Source organism: Talpa europaea (genome assembly GCF_964194135.1).
Source record: "Talpa europaea genome assembly, chromosome: 6".
NCBI lineage: Eukaryota > Metazoa > Chordata > Mammalia > Eulipotyphla > Talpidae > Talpa > Talpa europaea.
The window spans coordinates 22,574,635-22,591,441 of record NC_140072.1 but is presented as its reverse complement, the minus strand read 5'-3'; the positions used below and the strand labels follow the sequence as shown (position 1 = coordinate 22,591,441).

Genomic DNA, 16,807 nt, shown 5'->3' with positions numbered 1-16,807 from the left:
AAATGAACTTCTATTCCCTATTCTAAGAATCAGGATTTTAGCAATTATAAATGTTCCCTTTGCCTTTGTACTTTAAAAGTTGAAATTATCTAAATTTTATAATGAATTGGTTACTCTTTTCAGACCTCCTTATTAAAATGCGCTCACAGATCCTAACCTAAATAAAGGAAAAAGCTTTCAGAACTCAGTTTATACTATAATGTACAATTAAATGCTCACATTGTTGTTTGAGGAATGGTAAAATAAACAGATTTCTTACAAATACACCCATTCTTTAAGTTTCTATTAGGTCCATGAAGATAGTGTCTTTACGCAGTATTGTCATTCTTAAAATCAGTTTGATACTATTGTGATTGGGCTTCACTCATAGACTGACATTTTTTGATAAAACCTGTGATTCCTTTTATAAACTTATGCTTCCTAAATATTTTTTTTAGCAAATACCAAGTCGCCAAAAGAAAATTTTAGAAGAAGCTCATGAATTAAGTGAAGATCACTATAAGAAATATTTGGCAAAACTCAGGTCTATTAATCCACCATGTGTGCCTTTCTTTGGTGAGCATTTCCTTTTGAGTTTTTATTGTGATTCTGGATAAAAGACATTTATTTCATTAAATGACTAAGTTTATACCTGTATAATATACAAGCAGAAAGTGTTTAAAAATATTTAGCACCTGAATTCTCTTAGATTTTTTCTCTAATAGGACTTTTTAAGATTAATTCCAATATACATTCCATTTTTTTCCATTTTTGGTGATTAGATATTATATAATGTTTACTTATGCTTTTACATTCATAGAAATCTTTTTAATTGAATTTTAATAAACTAGACTCTTCACAGAACAGACATGGCCCAACTCCTCCATATTTATAATTGTTTCTTATATAAACAGTTTCACATGGCTAATAATCAAAGTGTATCTTTGAGCCCATACTTTTAGCGCATCAGAATTTTAATCTCTTTACCTTCCCTTTTTTCTTTCTGCACCAGAAAAAGTCTCTCTTCTTCCTTTTAAGATTGAAGTATCTGCCATCTGAATCTTCTCCCTCCCTGTAGGTTCCTCTAACTTACTTTTCGATTTCCTGAATCTCTTTCACACTGATTCATTTTCTTTGCCTGTATGTATGTTCTGGTGATTCTTCCTTGGGATACTTAGAAAAATTGTTCTCTCTCTTCCACACCTAGTGTTTAGTCTTTTTAGTATTGATATCTTTTCTTTTAGACTTTTCTCATCCATCTATAACTTTTCTGTATAACTTTGTTATACTGCACATAATAATGTTGATCCTCAGTTTTTTCAATTAAACATACCCTGTTTTTGCACATTTTTTTGTCCAAGTTTATAACCAACCACTTTAACATTTACTTCTAATATTTTTACTGTACACATTTTATATAGTTGTAAGTGTATGACATGTACACATTAATAATTTTTTATCATATCCTAAATATAGTCATGTTTTATTAGTCTTCATAATTTTCATTTGTAATAGCTGCATAATATTCCATGAAGTTTATATGACTATTTAACCATTACCCTGTAGTTGGGCAAATTTCCAGCTTTTTGCTTTCCTAAATTATGCTGTAATTAATATCTTCATATAAATGCCTTTTTCTGTGTTTGAGAATATTTTTTTGTGATAGCTAGCCAAAAGAGTAATTACGTAAGTTAAAAACTGTCATCTTTTTTTCAACTCTTGATACATATTGCCAAGTTGCTTTCTGAAAGACTTATTTATGCAGAAGTATATGACAAAGCAAATTTCATCCCATAATTTCTCTCTTTGGGTACTTTGTTTCAATTCTGCATTTTCACAGATGAAAACTACTACCTATTAGTTGAATTTAATGTTTTTAAATACTGTGGACATTTTTTCATTTAAATTTTGCTTTCTCTCTTGTCTATATTCTTTTTCATCTGTTACATATATTTTACCAATCTGTCTTTTAGTTTTTCTTCTTTTAAATACTTTAAAATTCTATAATCTGTCAGTTTTTCCTTCCCATTATGATTTCCATTGTTTCTAACCTTAGAAAGTTCTTTCAGCATAGTCAATTTAATATTCAATTATATTTCCTTCTCTATGATTTGACCTAAAATTATTTAAGTTTTTAATGAAATTGAAGTCTCTTTTAGATAGCATATGAAATATTCAAATTTATTTTTACAACAAATTGTTTATATTTTTTAATCCAAGTTTGGTTAGCAATTCCTTTTTCCCCCATTTATATATGGTATCTTCTTTGATAAATATTGTTTCCCAGTAGCCTCTTACACCTAATGTTCTAGTTCCTATGATAAGCACTTTATAATCTGTGATTCTCATCTGGGGTCAATTCCTTCCCTAACCCCCCTTAAGGCAGCCTTCCCCCAAAATTTAGCACTGTTTAGAGATTTTTGTTGTTATTCTAATTGAGAGGTACCAGAGGTATCTAGAGGGTAGAGAACAGGGATGTTGCTAACACCCTACAATGCACAGGATAGCCCTCACAACAAAGAATCATCCAGTCCAAAAGGTCAGTTATGCCAAGACTGAAACCCAGCTATTTATAGTGTTTTCATGTTATGATAAAGTTAGTTCTTCAGTGTTTCATAAGTACTTTCTTTGCCAGTTTGTCTCTATTTTTCCAAATGAACTGTTCAATTTGTAGGGGTTTTCATTATTTAAGAATCAGTTGTCATTAATTCCAAGAAATTTTAATTTTCTAAATATTCAATCACATCTGCTAATAATGTTAGTGTCCCTCTTCCTCTGGTCTTATATATCTGTGTTAGGCCTTACGGCATTGGTCATAATTTCCCAACGTATAAAGAATAATGATTAAAAATAAGCAGCTCTGTTTTCAGTTTCAGGAGGAATAGGTATAATTTTGCTGTTTGATTGATTAGATGCTTTTCATTCTGTTAAAAGTTGCTTTTCATAGTTTTTTCTTGTGTTTTTTGTTAGTAATACTCCATATACTCTTAATTCACCATCTCAGTGAGAGAAAAATGATTTTTCTTGTTTAGCAAATTAAAATTATAGATTTACTAATACTGAATCTTTTAGTCACTAATATAAAATCTCATTCATGGTAGATAATCTTTTAATATACAAGTGAATTCTATTCATTGTCACTTTAGGATTTTTGCATCTATCTTCATAAATGAGATTGGTCAGTGATTTTTCTTTTTATTCTGTATTTATTAGTTTTGTTTTTATGATTATATTTACTTTGTAACATGAGTTATGTAGCTCTCTACCTTATTCTGATCTATTCTGGAATATCATGAAATTAGCCTTTAAACGTTTAAATAGTCATTCCAATAGAAAAAACACCTAGATCTGGAACCTTCTAAGGATATAATTCTATAGTACTGTTTTCATTTCTTTCTTGTTTTCCTCTATCAGTTCTGCTACAGAGTTGTCTCATTATTTAATAATACTAGCATTCACCTATCTACAAAAATGTTGTTTTTAAATTGCTCCTTTTTGCAATGTTTTTCCCATTTCTGTATTTGTTTTACTTTATTTTTCTTCCAAAATATAAGATCTTAAACTTACTCTCTGCTGATTGTTTTTTGTCATATATTACTTTTTGTTCTTATTAATTTATTCTGTTTTCATGATGACATTTTCCCCCCTAAATTCTTGATAAAACTATTGAGTTCATTAAAGCATTAAAGTCTGTGCATTTACTTTTAAGTGTGGTGACTATGATGCCAGTTCATACAAGGGAGCCCGGGAAGGATCTGGGTAGGTCTGATGTTCATTCAATATCTTGATAAATATTTCTTAATCACCTAAGTATCAGGGACTGTGTCAGGTGCTTACAAAAAGTGACAAATACATAATCACTCTATGCTCACCGCACTTACTAGTTGTGCTACTCATGATGTCCTGTGGTGTGCTCATCACCCTAGTTGGGGGGCATTTATTTATATAAACTGAATTCTCTGAAGTACCCTCTCTCAGATCCTTGTGAACAAGCAATTTTGATAACATTTTGTTAAGGGAAAAAAGGAAGTTTTAGGCAAGTATTTGGAGTGTAATTCCATTCAAGTGTTTTAAGATAATCTATATGTTTTCCTGAATGAATAGAAGGGCTCAGGTAATTTAACAGGGACAGTCCACCTGTCAACCAGCCTATCCATTTATGCTCCTCTTCCTTGCTATTGAGCCTCTGTTGTCTTAAGGTAGTTTATCTGAACTGTCCATTGTCAGTTTTGCTGCTCTATTAAGATTTCTGCCTTTCTTAGCTAAAGATTATTAGTCCTTGGAGTAAGTTAGACAGCCTCTCGTGGTTCTGACACAGTATGTAGAGCCAGGTATTATTGCTGTTTCTTAAATCCATCTTGTCTGTTTTGGTAGTTTATTGAAACTCCTTCCAGATTCTTATCCTTGATTCTGAACACTGTTTCCCCCTCTGGGGATAGTTGCTGATACTTTTACTTCCTCTATCATTTTGCCAGAATTCTTATTTAGGTCTTTTGTGGCAATGTACCACTTATAAAAGTCAGGAAATGTCTCCTTCCACAGTTATGCCAGGTTACTCATCTACATTCCAGTTTTCTCCATACACTAATTATAATCATAGATAGAAAGGATATGTATACACACAAACTAACATTTCCTCTAAGGTAAAAGGATATAGATTCCTCCCTCACCTTTGAGCATAAAACTCACCTCTGTGCATGGACATCCAAGCCTGTAGCACTACCTTTGTTCTTTCCTTTTATACAGCTCTAATTTTGTGTCTTTGTTTTGGTTTTGTGGGTTGTTTTTTGTTGTTTTTTTTTTTTTTTTTTTTTTTTTCCGGTTTGCTTCATCTCCACTCTTGTTTTCCTGCAGTTTTAGAACTCACTATGTCATCTTCATCCTGCTCTGTTCTCTAAATGTGTTCTTTTCTGTTCTGAAATAATGTGTTTCCTTCATTCAGAAACATTTGTTAAATGCCTCCAGGTGCCAGTGCCCAGGGCTTAGGTGTTGAGAAGAGACATAAAAATAGGCCCACCCTCAAGCTCTCTTGAAGAGCAGAAAAAATAAATTGCATCACCATGTAGTAAATATAATACTGTATTGTAGAAATGTGTAAATCAAAGTGTGAACAGAGTGCTATGGGAACCAAGAATGCTTAGAACAGTATAGGGTGTGTAAAATGATCTATTGCAAAAAAAAAAAAAAAAATTAAACTGTAACTGTATATAATATTCAAGTCTCGGTATATATTTGTACTACATTTTTTATTTTAAAGTTATATACATTGAAAATGCATGCTTAAAAGATTTTTTACTGATGTAGAGCATCCAAAAATTTTGGACACTGCCTTTTTATCATCTATTCTTTTAACTTGCCATCAATTTTTCATAAAATAATTTACAAATTTTATCCTGAGCTCTTCTAAAATACTTGTAAACATTTTCATAACTGCATTCAAATGTACTTTGAACACCTACAACATTCCATAATTTTTTATCTCACAAGGTCTCAGTGTCAGTCAGTCATACCACCACCCAGTCACAAAACTGCCGAGCCCAAAATTGAGTGTTCTCTTCCCCCTGGCCCCACCCTCTGCCCAAATCAGTTAATCAGTTCTTGTGAAATCTAACTCTTAAATACTTATGCATGCCACTCTATCCCCACACATCTAAGATAGCCTTCATCATCTCAGGAGGTGTACTTTTTATCCCGGTAACTGCTCTTCCTGTTTCTAGTCTTAACTCCTTCCAGTCTATCTGGCTTCATAGCACAGAATAATCCTTTTGGAATGTAAAGATGCTAAGAATCTCGTAATTACCTACTCAATAAAAGTTAAGCTTTTTAACAAAAAAACTCCAGGTACTGCTACCCATAAACTCTTCATAGTTGAGTCATTTATTTGTGACCAATATAACCAGTTGATTTGCCATTAAATATGCAGATTGTTTTGGACTTGTCAAACTGAACTAAGCAGATCATGTAACTTAGTGACAACTAAATAGATCATGCAAACTTAGTGTAGAGGAAAACATTATTGGCTCAAGTAAGAGTCAAGTGACAGGCAGATATGGAAAATTAAAAAAAACTGCTTACTAGACCACAGGGTAAACTGTCTTTTGAATGTATAATCAAGAGTGGCCTCGGTACTCATAACAGGATCCTTTTAGAACTAAATGGGCATTGATGTCTATCACGTTTTATTATTTTTGACTGTGTTCACTATTTATCATGACTTAACGCAATCTTCTCAAGAATGTGGCCAAAAACCATAGTATTTGAAAGTATGCCTATACCACAAAAGCACTTAGAACAACTTAGAAATAAAGTGGTTATTATTTTATTCATTCTCATCCAGTGCACATCCTGCAGTGATGGGGAAGGGACTGGAACTACAAATCCATTGTCCTCATGTCCTGCCACTCTTGCTCCATCCTACACACTAACTTCTGTTGTCTAGCCGTATCAAACAACATGTTGTCTCTCAGTATACCTTCTAAACGTCATCGTAAACCAATGCCTTCATATAAACAGCTGCGTTGCTTAGACTGCCCTTCCATGTTACTCTACTTACTAAATTTTGATTCATTTTTGAGACTTATTTCAAGCATCACCTCATTTGTGATACTTTTTCTACTCCTACTAATTTAAGGCAGAGTTAAGCACACCTCCTCTATGCTTTCATAGCATTTTATTATACATTGCTACTAATATAACACTTACCAAAATGTACTGTGGTAGCCCACATTCAAAGCTCAGAACTTGAGGTCAAGGATTGTGAGTCTTGCTCATCTTTGTATCTGCAGTTCTTAATGCAGTGCTTGACATACAGCAGAGACTCAGTACCTGTGTATTGAGTGAATGAACTCAGATATTCACACATAAACCCCTTTTCCTCCAAAGCATCATAGTTAGTACTTTAGGGGAAAAGCAGAAACATAAGGGAATACAGCAAGATAGCAACAACAGGGTAACAATCACAGTTATAGCTAATCAAGCATTTACTTTTGACAGGCACTATTCTAAGCCTATACATAAATTCACACATTTACTCCTCACAGTAGCCCTGCTATCCTCACTTTACAAATGAGCAAATCAAGACACAGAAAGGCTAAAGAAACTTGTACAAGATCACACAAGTAGAAAGCAGCAGGGCTGGCTCATGAACATTTATGCTAGAGCAGAAAAGCGCTCAAGTGCTCCTGGCACCAAAGGCCTATGAAGAGCTAATGTTCCTCTCATTCTGCTCATTCTCCTCCTCATCTAGTGTATAATGTGCAAAAGGGGAGACGAGCTCGATACTAGGTTGTCATTAATTCTAGAAGTACTGATGACCAGAATATACATAAATTATATACAGTCCTGTGTTTGAAAGGCTTGCAAATCCTTCCACATTTCCATGAGTAAACCTACTAAAATAATATTATCTCTGAATTACTTCTTGCAGGGCTTCAAGAACTGAGTAAGCAAAAAAAATGTAATCCTCTGAATGTGACATTTTTCCCTTTTGCCAAAAATATATGTTATTACTCACAGGTTATTCTTACAGTTCCTTTAACAATTGTGACATATCAAATAACATGGTTTGATGAGCATGGAAAATTGATTATTCCCCTTGAAAAGTATTAATTTTGTTAAACTTGGACTTTTTCTTGGGCATTTATAAAACTTAAGTCTGTCACAGAAGAATCTGATACTTACAAGAAATCTTTCTCAGTATTTCCTTACTTGCTTTTCATAGAATGAAAATCTGTGCCCTAATTCTTTGGCTGTGGTGACTGAGATGAGACAACGTGATATGCTTATAATTACTGAAAGAAAAAAAAAACTTTTCTTTCTTTCTTCTTGAAATAATTTCATTATATCTTCTAGGAATTTATCTAACTAATATCTTGAAAACAGAAGAAGGCAACCCTGAGGTCCTAAAAAGGCATGGAAAAGAGCTTATAAACTTTAGTAAAAGGAGAAAAGTAGCAGAAATAACAGGAGAGATCCAGCAGTACCAAAATCAGCCTTATTGTTTACGAGTAGAATCAGATATCAAAGTAAGTTGAATTATTTGAGTATATAATTTATGATTAAGTTTATAAACCAACTGATGAAAAGTCATTTCATAGAGGAGAAAAAAGAAATCTTACAAGAAATAGTTTAAATTTTCTAAAGTTTAATGTTTTCTTAAATTCATGAATTTCAAATATTTAATATTAATAATTATTTATTTCTTTGCATTTATTTTAGAGATTCTTTGAAAACTTGAATCCAATGGGAAATAGCATGGAAAAAGAATTTACAGACTATCTTTTCAACAAATCCCTAGAAATAGAACCACGAAACTCTAAGCCTCCCCCAAGATTTGTAAGCATTCATGATTTATATTTCTTATACATTTATATATTATTTTTATATATTATTTGCAGCTGTCATCTATATTCTGTGATGTCATCACTACCACATGTGTTATTTAGACTAGTTTTTTATAAATGCCTTCAGAGAAAAAACACACTTATGATGGATGAAAGTAATGAAATATGTGCTTAGTAATATGTTCGGGGCAGCTCTCCTGTCTGCCTGAGACTATTCTCAGAGGTGCCTCTCTTTTTTCTTTTTCCTTTTCTAATAAGCCTGTCCTTTTAAAATGTAAATAGATAAATATGTTTAGGACTACCTCACCCAGTTTCATAAATAAATGAGCATTAATATAGTCTGAATAAATCCCAATATGATAAAGAAATTGGGTAGATACTAAAGGTTTTTTTTTTTTTTTTAACAAAAATGTTATTCAAGATTTAAGGGCAGGAAATTTTAATACCTTACACTAGTTCACTTAAAATATACATGTAACCTTTTTATAAAATAATGTCTTCTTAGAATTCTTAACCATGAGTATTAACCATATATCAGATTTGATTAAAGATATTTTCTTTTGAAAAATAAAGTTTTCATTGTTTTATATTACTTGTCAGTGCCTCACCAAATTTATGTACAAGTATCATCACCTTACTGATCTGAAAATAATCTCTCTTATTTGTAAAAATTCAAGAATCAAGAAGTAAATATAACTGGCTTCTGAGTAACAAGATAAATCTCACTATATCTGTGAACTAAAGATTATGCAGATTCCTCACAAGAAAACATCTCTTAGCCTAAAACAGTTGTTAAAGATGAATTATTAGCAGCAAACTGGGCTAGTTATATGGTCCACTCCATTGAAGTATGATGATATCAGAGAAATGATAATTCTTTAAGAAATTTCCAGAAAGCTTTACACACACAGATAAATCTCAAGCAATTTAATGCATTTGTAAATAGCTCAAATATCTTATCTTGTATTATAGCATAGTAAGGTGTTATAATTCATAATGATGACCCTGACTTTTTCGACATGATTATCAATTGAACAGTTCAACAGACTGTTTAAAAACCACAAGATGGAGCCAGAGAAATATATAACACATCTTAGAGTTCCATACAAAAATATTAAAATAACAAATACCCAGGCTATTAATAGGACTAAAACTCAGCTATTTAAAGAAATTCATCTCTAATAATTAGATAGCAAAGACTTTACAGAAATGGGATATTAGTGCTTTAATTTGAGCACTTTAAATAATTATGTAATTTCTTTATTAAAGGTTTATGGTTTACTAGATGTTAATATTAGTTGAATTTTACCAGGTATATAGAGAAAAATCTTCCTACTATACTCATATAAGAATTATATTTCTTTTAATATGTCTACAGCCAAAAAAATACAGCTATCCCCTAAAATCTCCTGGTGTTCGTCCATCAAACCCAAGACCAGGTACCATGAGACATCCCACACCTCTGCAGCAGGAGCCAAGAAAAATTAGTTATAGTAGGATTCCTGAGAATGAAACAGAAAGTACCGCATCTGCACCAAATTCTCCAAGAACACCGTTAACACCTCCTCCTGCTTCTGGTGCTTCTAGTACCACGGATGTTTGCAGCGTATTTGATTCTGATCATTCAAGCCCTTTTCACTCAAGTAGGTGTTAAAATTTTAAGTGCTCTAAGTAATTGTTAGTGTTATATGTGCTAGACGTAAAATGAATCTGTATAATTTTTTTTATTTTTTGTAAATTTGTAGACAAATACCATTTCAAAAGATATTATAAAACTCTTTTCAAATCTAAGCCACAGCAACTTATAATACTTTAAAAATCTGTTGGAACAGCCCTCTTTAAATTTATTATACTTTATTGAAAGATCTGGTGATGAAATTTGTAATTTTTACACTTTTGAGCATTGGTTTTCAAGTAGAGAATTTGAAATACTTCCCTCATATCCAGAGGAAACAAAGGTGATTCCTAAATTCCACAAGAAATGTCAAGTCAGTACTTTAAATTATTATATTTGAATACTACTTCAAATAAACCATTCTCTTGCCACCAACTATTGTAGGTAGTAATTTTGCAGTGCTTCAGATTCTTACTTAACCCTTTTTTAGTCTATAGCATTCCATCAGATTATTATCTAGTGCCTACTAACGTACTGCCTATTCTTTTAGGGCCAACCATGCAAGCCTCACAGGCTGTATACTTTTGCTCATCCCTTTCTTACGTCAAGATCAATGCTATCTAGTAGAAATATAGTGAGTCACATAAGAAACTTCAAATGTACTTTAGGCACATAAAAAAGCAAAAAGAATTAGGTGATATTAATTTTATGATATTTATTTAACCCAGCATATGCAAATTGATTTCAACATGAAATCAATATGAAAATTTATTAAGAGAATTTATTAAGATATTTTATTAAGATATTTTACATTCTCCGTTTGGTACTGAATCTTCAAAATCTGTTAGGCATTTTACACTTAAAGCATATCTCAGTTCAGAATTGCCACATTACAATACTTAATAACCACATTAGCTAGTGGCTACCAAACTATACATCGCAGCTCTAAGCTTTTGAAAAAGCTGCCTTTTATATCTAGGTGACCTGCTTTCATTAATTTTCCAATCATTTCATATGAAGCTTTAAAGTTCCAAGAACACACCTTTTTTCCTTTGTTAATTATCAAATCAAGACTTGAATCTAGTCACCTTTAACCTTCTCACAACCACTGCCACATGTTCTTCCCAATGGCTGTTCGATGCACAGATCAACTGTAACCCTAATATTTTACAGAACAGAATCCAATACTGAGAGGCGGAAGGACATAATAGTGCGAGGAGGGTGGGTGGGAAGCAGGACCTACAAGTTAGGAATCCTGGCTTGTCATTCCAGTCTGCTCGTGAGCTTTCTGAGTTTAGATAAAATATTTTTTCTGTGGCTCTGAGGATCAAATTAGACTTTTAAGATTCTGACCAACTCAGAGAATCTAACTTTTTCATTAAAATTGACTTAAAATTGGGCCTCCCCGCTGGCGCAGCGGTTGAGCGCTGGGTTGCGAAGCTGCCCGCAGCCTCTGCAGCGCCGGTTCGATCCCCGGCTGCTCCCCGGCCACCGGAGGAGGGTCCCACATGGCGCGCAGACCTCTCCTGCCGCCCGCTGCTCCCCTCAGCAGTGTACTTCGGTCCTTCTGCCTGCTCTGCTCCCCGCTCTGGCTCTGGTGAATTCTCTCACCCTCCCGCGCTTCTGACTGTACCCAGTGCTTGTATAAATCAATCAATAAATAAAAAAAATTAATCTTAAATATATATATAAAAAAAATTGACTTAAAATTATTTGTGGCTACCCAACAGATTGTCTTATCTTTTTACCACCTAAAGTGTATTTGTTTTGAAAATTACTACTTCTTGACTTTATTTGGCTCCTGAGAATTATGGAGTCATGATATGCATTTAGAAAGTTATCAGGATATTTTAGAAATCCAAATAAATACCAGGTTGAAAAATTTTTTTCCATTCTCTCCAACTTGCCAACCCCCTAAATTAAATAATAAAACCCTCATTTTTTGCAGTACACCTGATCTAAAATTTATTCTCGCCCATTTAACTGTTAGGGTGATAGATTTTGGTGGTGGTGGTGGTGGTGGTGGTGGTGGTGGTTTTTACCTAGAGCAGATATGACTGTATTATCAGGATTCCCATGTAAGTGAATTGTTGAAATCACATGAAAGCCACCAATTATAAATCCTACTTCTCTTACTTTCAGAAGTAGCAATAAATAGAAGAGGTGGAAAAATTGGAGATAAGGTCATTATGTTACCTACTGCTAAACCTTTATATTTAAATGATTAGTAAAACAGGGGGAAAGGAATCATTTTAGAATGCAGTGCTCTGTCTAAATCGGTACTTAGTCACTGGTAGTGACACAGTATTATCCTAAGCATCTGGACAAGTGAAAAACTATTGTTCCAGGAGCTAGACTTTATAATCTTAGCCTTGAGGGTTTTCCCAATTTCTTTTAGGATAAACAAAACCCTTATTACTACTCCCTTTACTCGTACTAAAAATCAAAACTGACTTTGGAAACAAATAAACCAGCATAATATAAAACCATCTATATGCTCAGTCAATCCCTTATTTATAACTTATCAGTGGTGTGTGTATGAAAGACCCCCATCTACCTTTGACCCCACTTCTGCATAACAGATCTGCTGGTGCTTGTGGGTGGGCTAGATGTTTACTAGCATGCACAACTTGTATAGCTCACCTAGCCCTTCATCTCCGTTTTTCTACCTTAATGCTCTTGTGGTTTTGACATTTTTAGTTTTTAGTTTTCTTGAAAGAATAACATTGTTGAAATCAGTCATATTAAATTTATCCGTGAGTTTCCTTTATAAAACATTTCTAAATATCAAATATTTATTTTTTAAAACGTGTTTAAGAATATAGAAGTAAAACTATTCACTTTAATTTATGCATGGGGCAGAAAAAAAATGTTTAAAAAGTAAATCGTGTGTGGTAATATCCAAAGCTTGTAGTTATTTTGTGATGAGAATATAAGCTCCAAGAATATTTTCAAGTGTATATAATAATAACAAAGAAATTCCCTTTTAATTTATGTAAAGTAAACTCATTATTTAGTACTTTTTTCACAAGTTTGAGTTTTCAGAAGAGTAAATGACATATTTCCATATGTCCAGCTAAATTCCTTGCTCAGATTGTGTTTATACATTTTTTTAAGTCTCAAAATAAATGGGACATTTTAGTTTTTTATGAATGCTTTTCAGTTAATTAGTATGACATCAGTGAATCTAAAAGGAATATTCAAAATTCCCAATATATTAACTCAGTTCTTTATTTATCTCAAAGTAAGTAGTGATGAGCTTTTACTAAATACTGTTATACCATTCTTTGGAACTAAAATGACAAAGATAACATTTTTATCATAAAACTTCACAGATGAGTTGAATATATCGATTTAAGAGGGAAAAATCTACTTTCTCTTGTTTCCTTTCACAGGCAGTGATACCGTCTTTATCCAAGTTACAGTGCCCCATGGCCCAAGTTAGTATATTTGGTTTAAGACTCATAGTTCTTGCTTTGGCTTTTAAAATTAAACCAAGTATAATTTTCCTGCTAAAATTCTTCTTGGGTCTGGTAGCATTGATATCTTGCTTGCAACATCTTAGAAGTGAGGCCTTCACTTGTGCTGTTTTTTTAGCATAAATGATTTGCTTAAACATACTTTTCATGCCTTCTGTAAAACATTCTCTTTTAAAAGGATATATTAAATGGGTGGCTTCACATTTAACCATTTCTCTTTTCTAACTATAGAGTTCTAAATATATCGTAGTGATCAACTTTTTAAAGCAAGAGCATGCATGTGCATATGGAATGCTGGCAGCTACATGCAATGTATGAGTCACAAAATACACTTAGCCTACCAATGGTACAGACTATAGGCAAATAACTTGACTTCAGAAGAAGTACCTCATAATTATAACGGCTTAAATTATAAGGCCTAAATATTCAGCACTGCTAAGCAAAATAAAGTTCCACTGTAGGTATTTGCTTTTAATTTTAAAGTAAACTAACAATTCACCAAATTATTTGAAAATTTTTATGCTTTAGATTATTGTCCATTCATAACAAATTATTTCAAAAGCATATAATATAAAATATTAATTATAAGCTACATTAATTTATATAATCTCTTAAGAAAAAGGTAGGTGATGGAAATGTTGATCGTTTGAATACTGTCAGTACACAAAGCACTCTTTAAGTTCTATGTTGTTGTACCTTACAATTGACAATATAGGGCTACCAATACTTAAAGGAAAAAAAATCTGCCAAATGTAATTTTGATTTTTTCCATCTATTTTTATAGTGCTCATAAACTAGTTAACAGCTTGCATAACTGTTTTCAAAATGTAATTATATTCCTGTATTATGCCCTTACCCCACTATAAGTGTCAGTAAGACAGGTTTCAATTAGAAGTTTTACTTACCTTTTTGTACCAGTTCATATTTTTAAATCATGTTCACTAGATCCTATTATAATTTTTGTTTTCATCATCAGGGCTGTCTCAGTCATGTTAAATAACTCCACCACAATTAAAATTTTTGGATTAGAGTATGATGAACCTGATTTTGCTTATCCCCCTCAAAGAGAAGCCTATACCTTAACAGTGGGAATGTTATTTTGTTCAAGAAGCAAAATAACAGAATACCTATAGCAGCTTTTTTTTTTTTTCCTGAAAATTCTGCTAAGAAATTTCTGCATGTTGTTTCTATAGCAGTTTGCTTTAACAAAGGAAATACTATTGGCTACTGGGTTTATTGAACTGCTTTTGATACTTCTGTATATTTCTTTTAATAAATATAAACAGTTTCCAGTTAAACCTTTTCAGGATTAATAGAGGAATTAAAATTATTGTCAACTTTTAAAAAAAATTTAACATCCTACAGGATCTGCTTCAGTATCATCTATTAGTTTAACCAAGGGCACTGATGAAGTGCCTGTCCCCCCTCCTGTTCCTCCACGAAGACGACCGGAATCTGCCCCGGCGGAATCTTCGCCATCTAAGGTAAAGTAGAAAATCTTGTTATCTGGAAACTGGAATTACAGTTACATTATAATCAATTGCTTGTGTCTAAGTTTAGTTCTCAGCGGGTTAGGTTAACACTTCAGAGTATTTGGGCTTAACATAGTTTAAACAAGGATTAAATACAGATTTAACATACAGTAAAGTTTCTTTTCTTTTGAAAGTAGTTTTCTGGTATGTTTTAAAACCCTTTGTAAATCTAAAGCTGTGGGTAGTGTCATGGAAAAAGCAAATTTCTAAAATAAGTAATACAGTCTCAAGCAGCTTTTTAAAGACACACAGAGAAGAGAGGTCTGAAGCTTTGTATGAAAGCACATTTTAAAGTGAAACTATATCATAACATTTATGTTACCTATGTGGGCCCTTAATAGTAAATCTGATAGGTTTTTAAGTGGGATTTTCATGAAAATTCTGGATTGGACAAGGCCTTAAAGGCTCATGATAGCTATTTCTTTTATACTTGTTCAATTTCTTTGCCAACTGTTAACTTGACTCAGTGGTTCCCAAAGTATCCAGAGGGCAAAATACGTGGACAAGTCAAGACATTCTTTGTAGAGTATCATGGAAATGTTAATATAGTGAATTTAAAGTTGTAACTTAACGGGTAATTTATGTTAAATCAGAAATAATCTTAGATTAAGTGATAGGTAAAATAATAGCAAGCAACAGTATTTTGAGAAAAATAAAAACATTGAGAAAAATAACTTTTTGATCAATTAGCAGCGCCTCTCATTTAAAACATAAGGCAGAGGACCCTGACCCACACTCAGAGTTCTTCTGATAGCATGTGTGAAAACCCCAACTTAATATATTAATATATTCTTGGTACTACATAAATTATTAATAAAGCTGTTTTATTCTTTTTTTTTTTTCATTTGTGTTAGATTATATCTAAGCATTTGGACAACCCCCCAGCAATTCCTCCTAGGCAACCCACATCAAAAGCCTATTCACCACGATATTCAGTGTCAGACCGGACCTCTATATCAGACCCTCCTGACAGCCCTAGCCCTCCCTTATTACCACCAAGAGAACCTGTGAGGACACCTGATGTTTTCTCAAGCTCACCACTACATCTCCAACCTCCCCCTTTGGGCAAAAAAAGTGACCATGGCAATGCCTTCTTCCCAAACAGCCCTTCCCCCTTTACACCACCTCCTCCTCAAACACCTTCTCCTCATGGCAGCAGAAGGCAGCTGCCATCACCACCAATGACACAAGAAGTGGACCTTCATCCCATTGCTGGGCCGCCTGTTCCTCCACGACAAAGCACTTCTCAACATATCCCTAAACTCCCTCCAAAAACTTACAAAAGGGAGCACACACATCCATCCATGCACAGAGATGGACCACCACTATTGGAGAACGCCCATTCCTCCTGAGTTCCTCTGTACCAGGATGTACATTGTCCTAGCCCCATATCCATTGCTGGCAATGGATGCACTGAACATGCCAGCACTGAGGAGTACAGCAAGAACTTCAAACACTAACGACTCTACTTCAAGATACAGTGTAAGACAATGAATTTTAACCTAGACATAATTATAAAGTGGAAATAGTATTTGTTTTAAATATGGAAGGACTGATTTAGAGGACTTGGACAACTGATTGCACCTGAAAATCAAGTAAAGGGACTTTTTCCAGCCGATAGGCAGGGGTCCTCTTTTTGTGAAGTGATCTTTTTTCATTAAAGGGATGGAAAACACAGTCTAGTTTCCTGCAGGCCCACATGATGACAGTTTTGTAATTCAAAATATTATGCACTTTTTAAAAAGAAATCTTAAACAGGGATCTTCACATTCTCCTTTGTTTTTCCTTTGCTTTTACTCATCCTACTTTAGAATATTTTCTTAAATCATTCAGAGGACTGTGAGGAAAGGCTGTGGTACC

General features: G+C 33.3%; 1 protein-coding gene across 2 annotated transcripts in view; it reads left to right on the top strand.

Annotated features, from left to right (window-relative positions):
- SOS1 (SOS Ras/Rac guanine nucleotide exchange factor 1) overlaps positions 1-16,299 on the top strand; it is a gene marked incomplete at both ends in the record, with an annotated part of 114,768 nt that extends 98,469 nt beyond the window's left edge. The window contains 7 exons of one of the 2 annotated variants that reach the window (XM_084234668.1): positions 438-555; positions 7,831-8,003; positions 8,197-8,313; positions 9,700-9,968; positions 13,336-13,376; positions 14,781-14,899; positions 15,802-16,299. In XM_084234668.1, coding sequence (XP_084090794.1) covers positions 438-555; positions 7,831-8,003; positions 8,197-8,313; positions 9,700-9,968; positions 13,336-13,376; positions 14,781-14,899; positions 15,802-16,299 — 1,335 coding nt within the window. The remainder of the gene's footprint in view (positions 1-437; positions 556-7,830; positions 8,004-8,196; positions 8,314-9,699; positions 9,969-13,335; positions 13,377-14,780; positions 14,900-15,801) is intronic. The other variant, XM_084234669.1, reaches the window with a different exon arrangement.
- Positions 16,300-16,807: the final 508 nt, after the last annotated feature.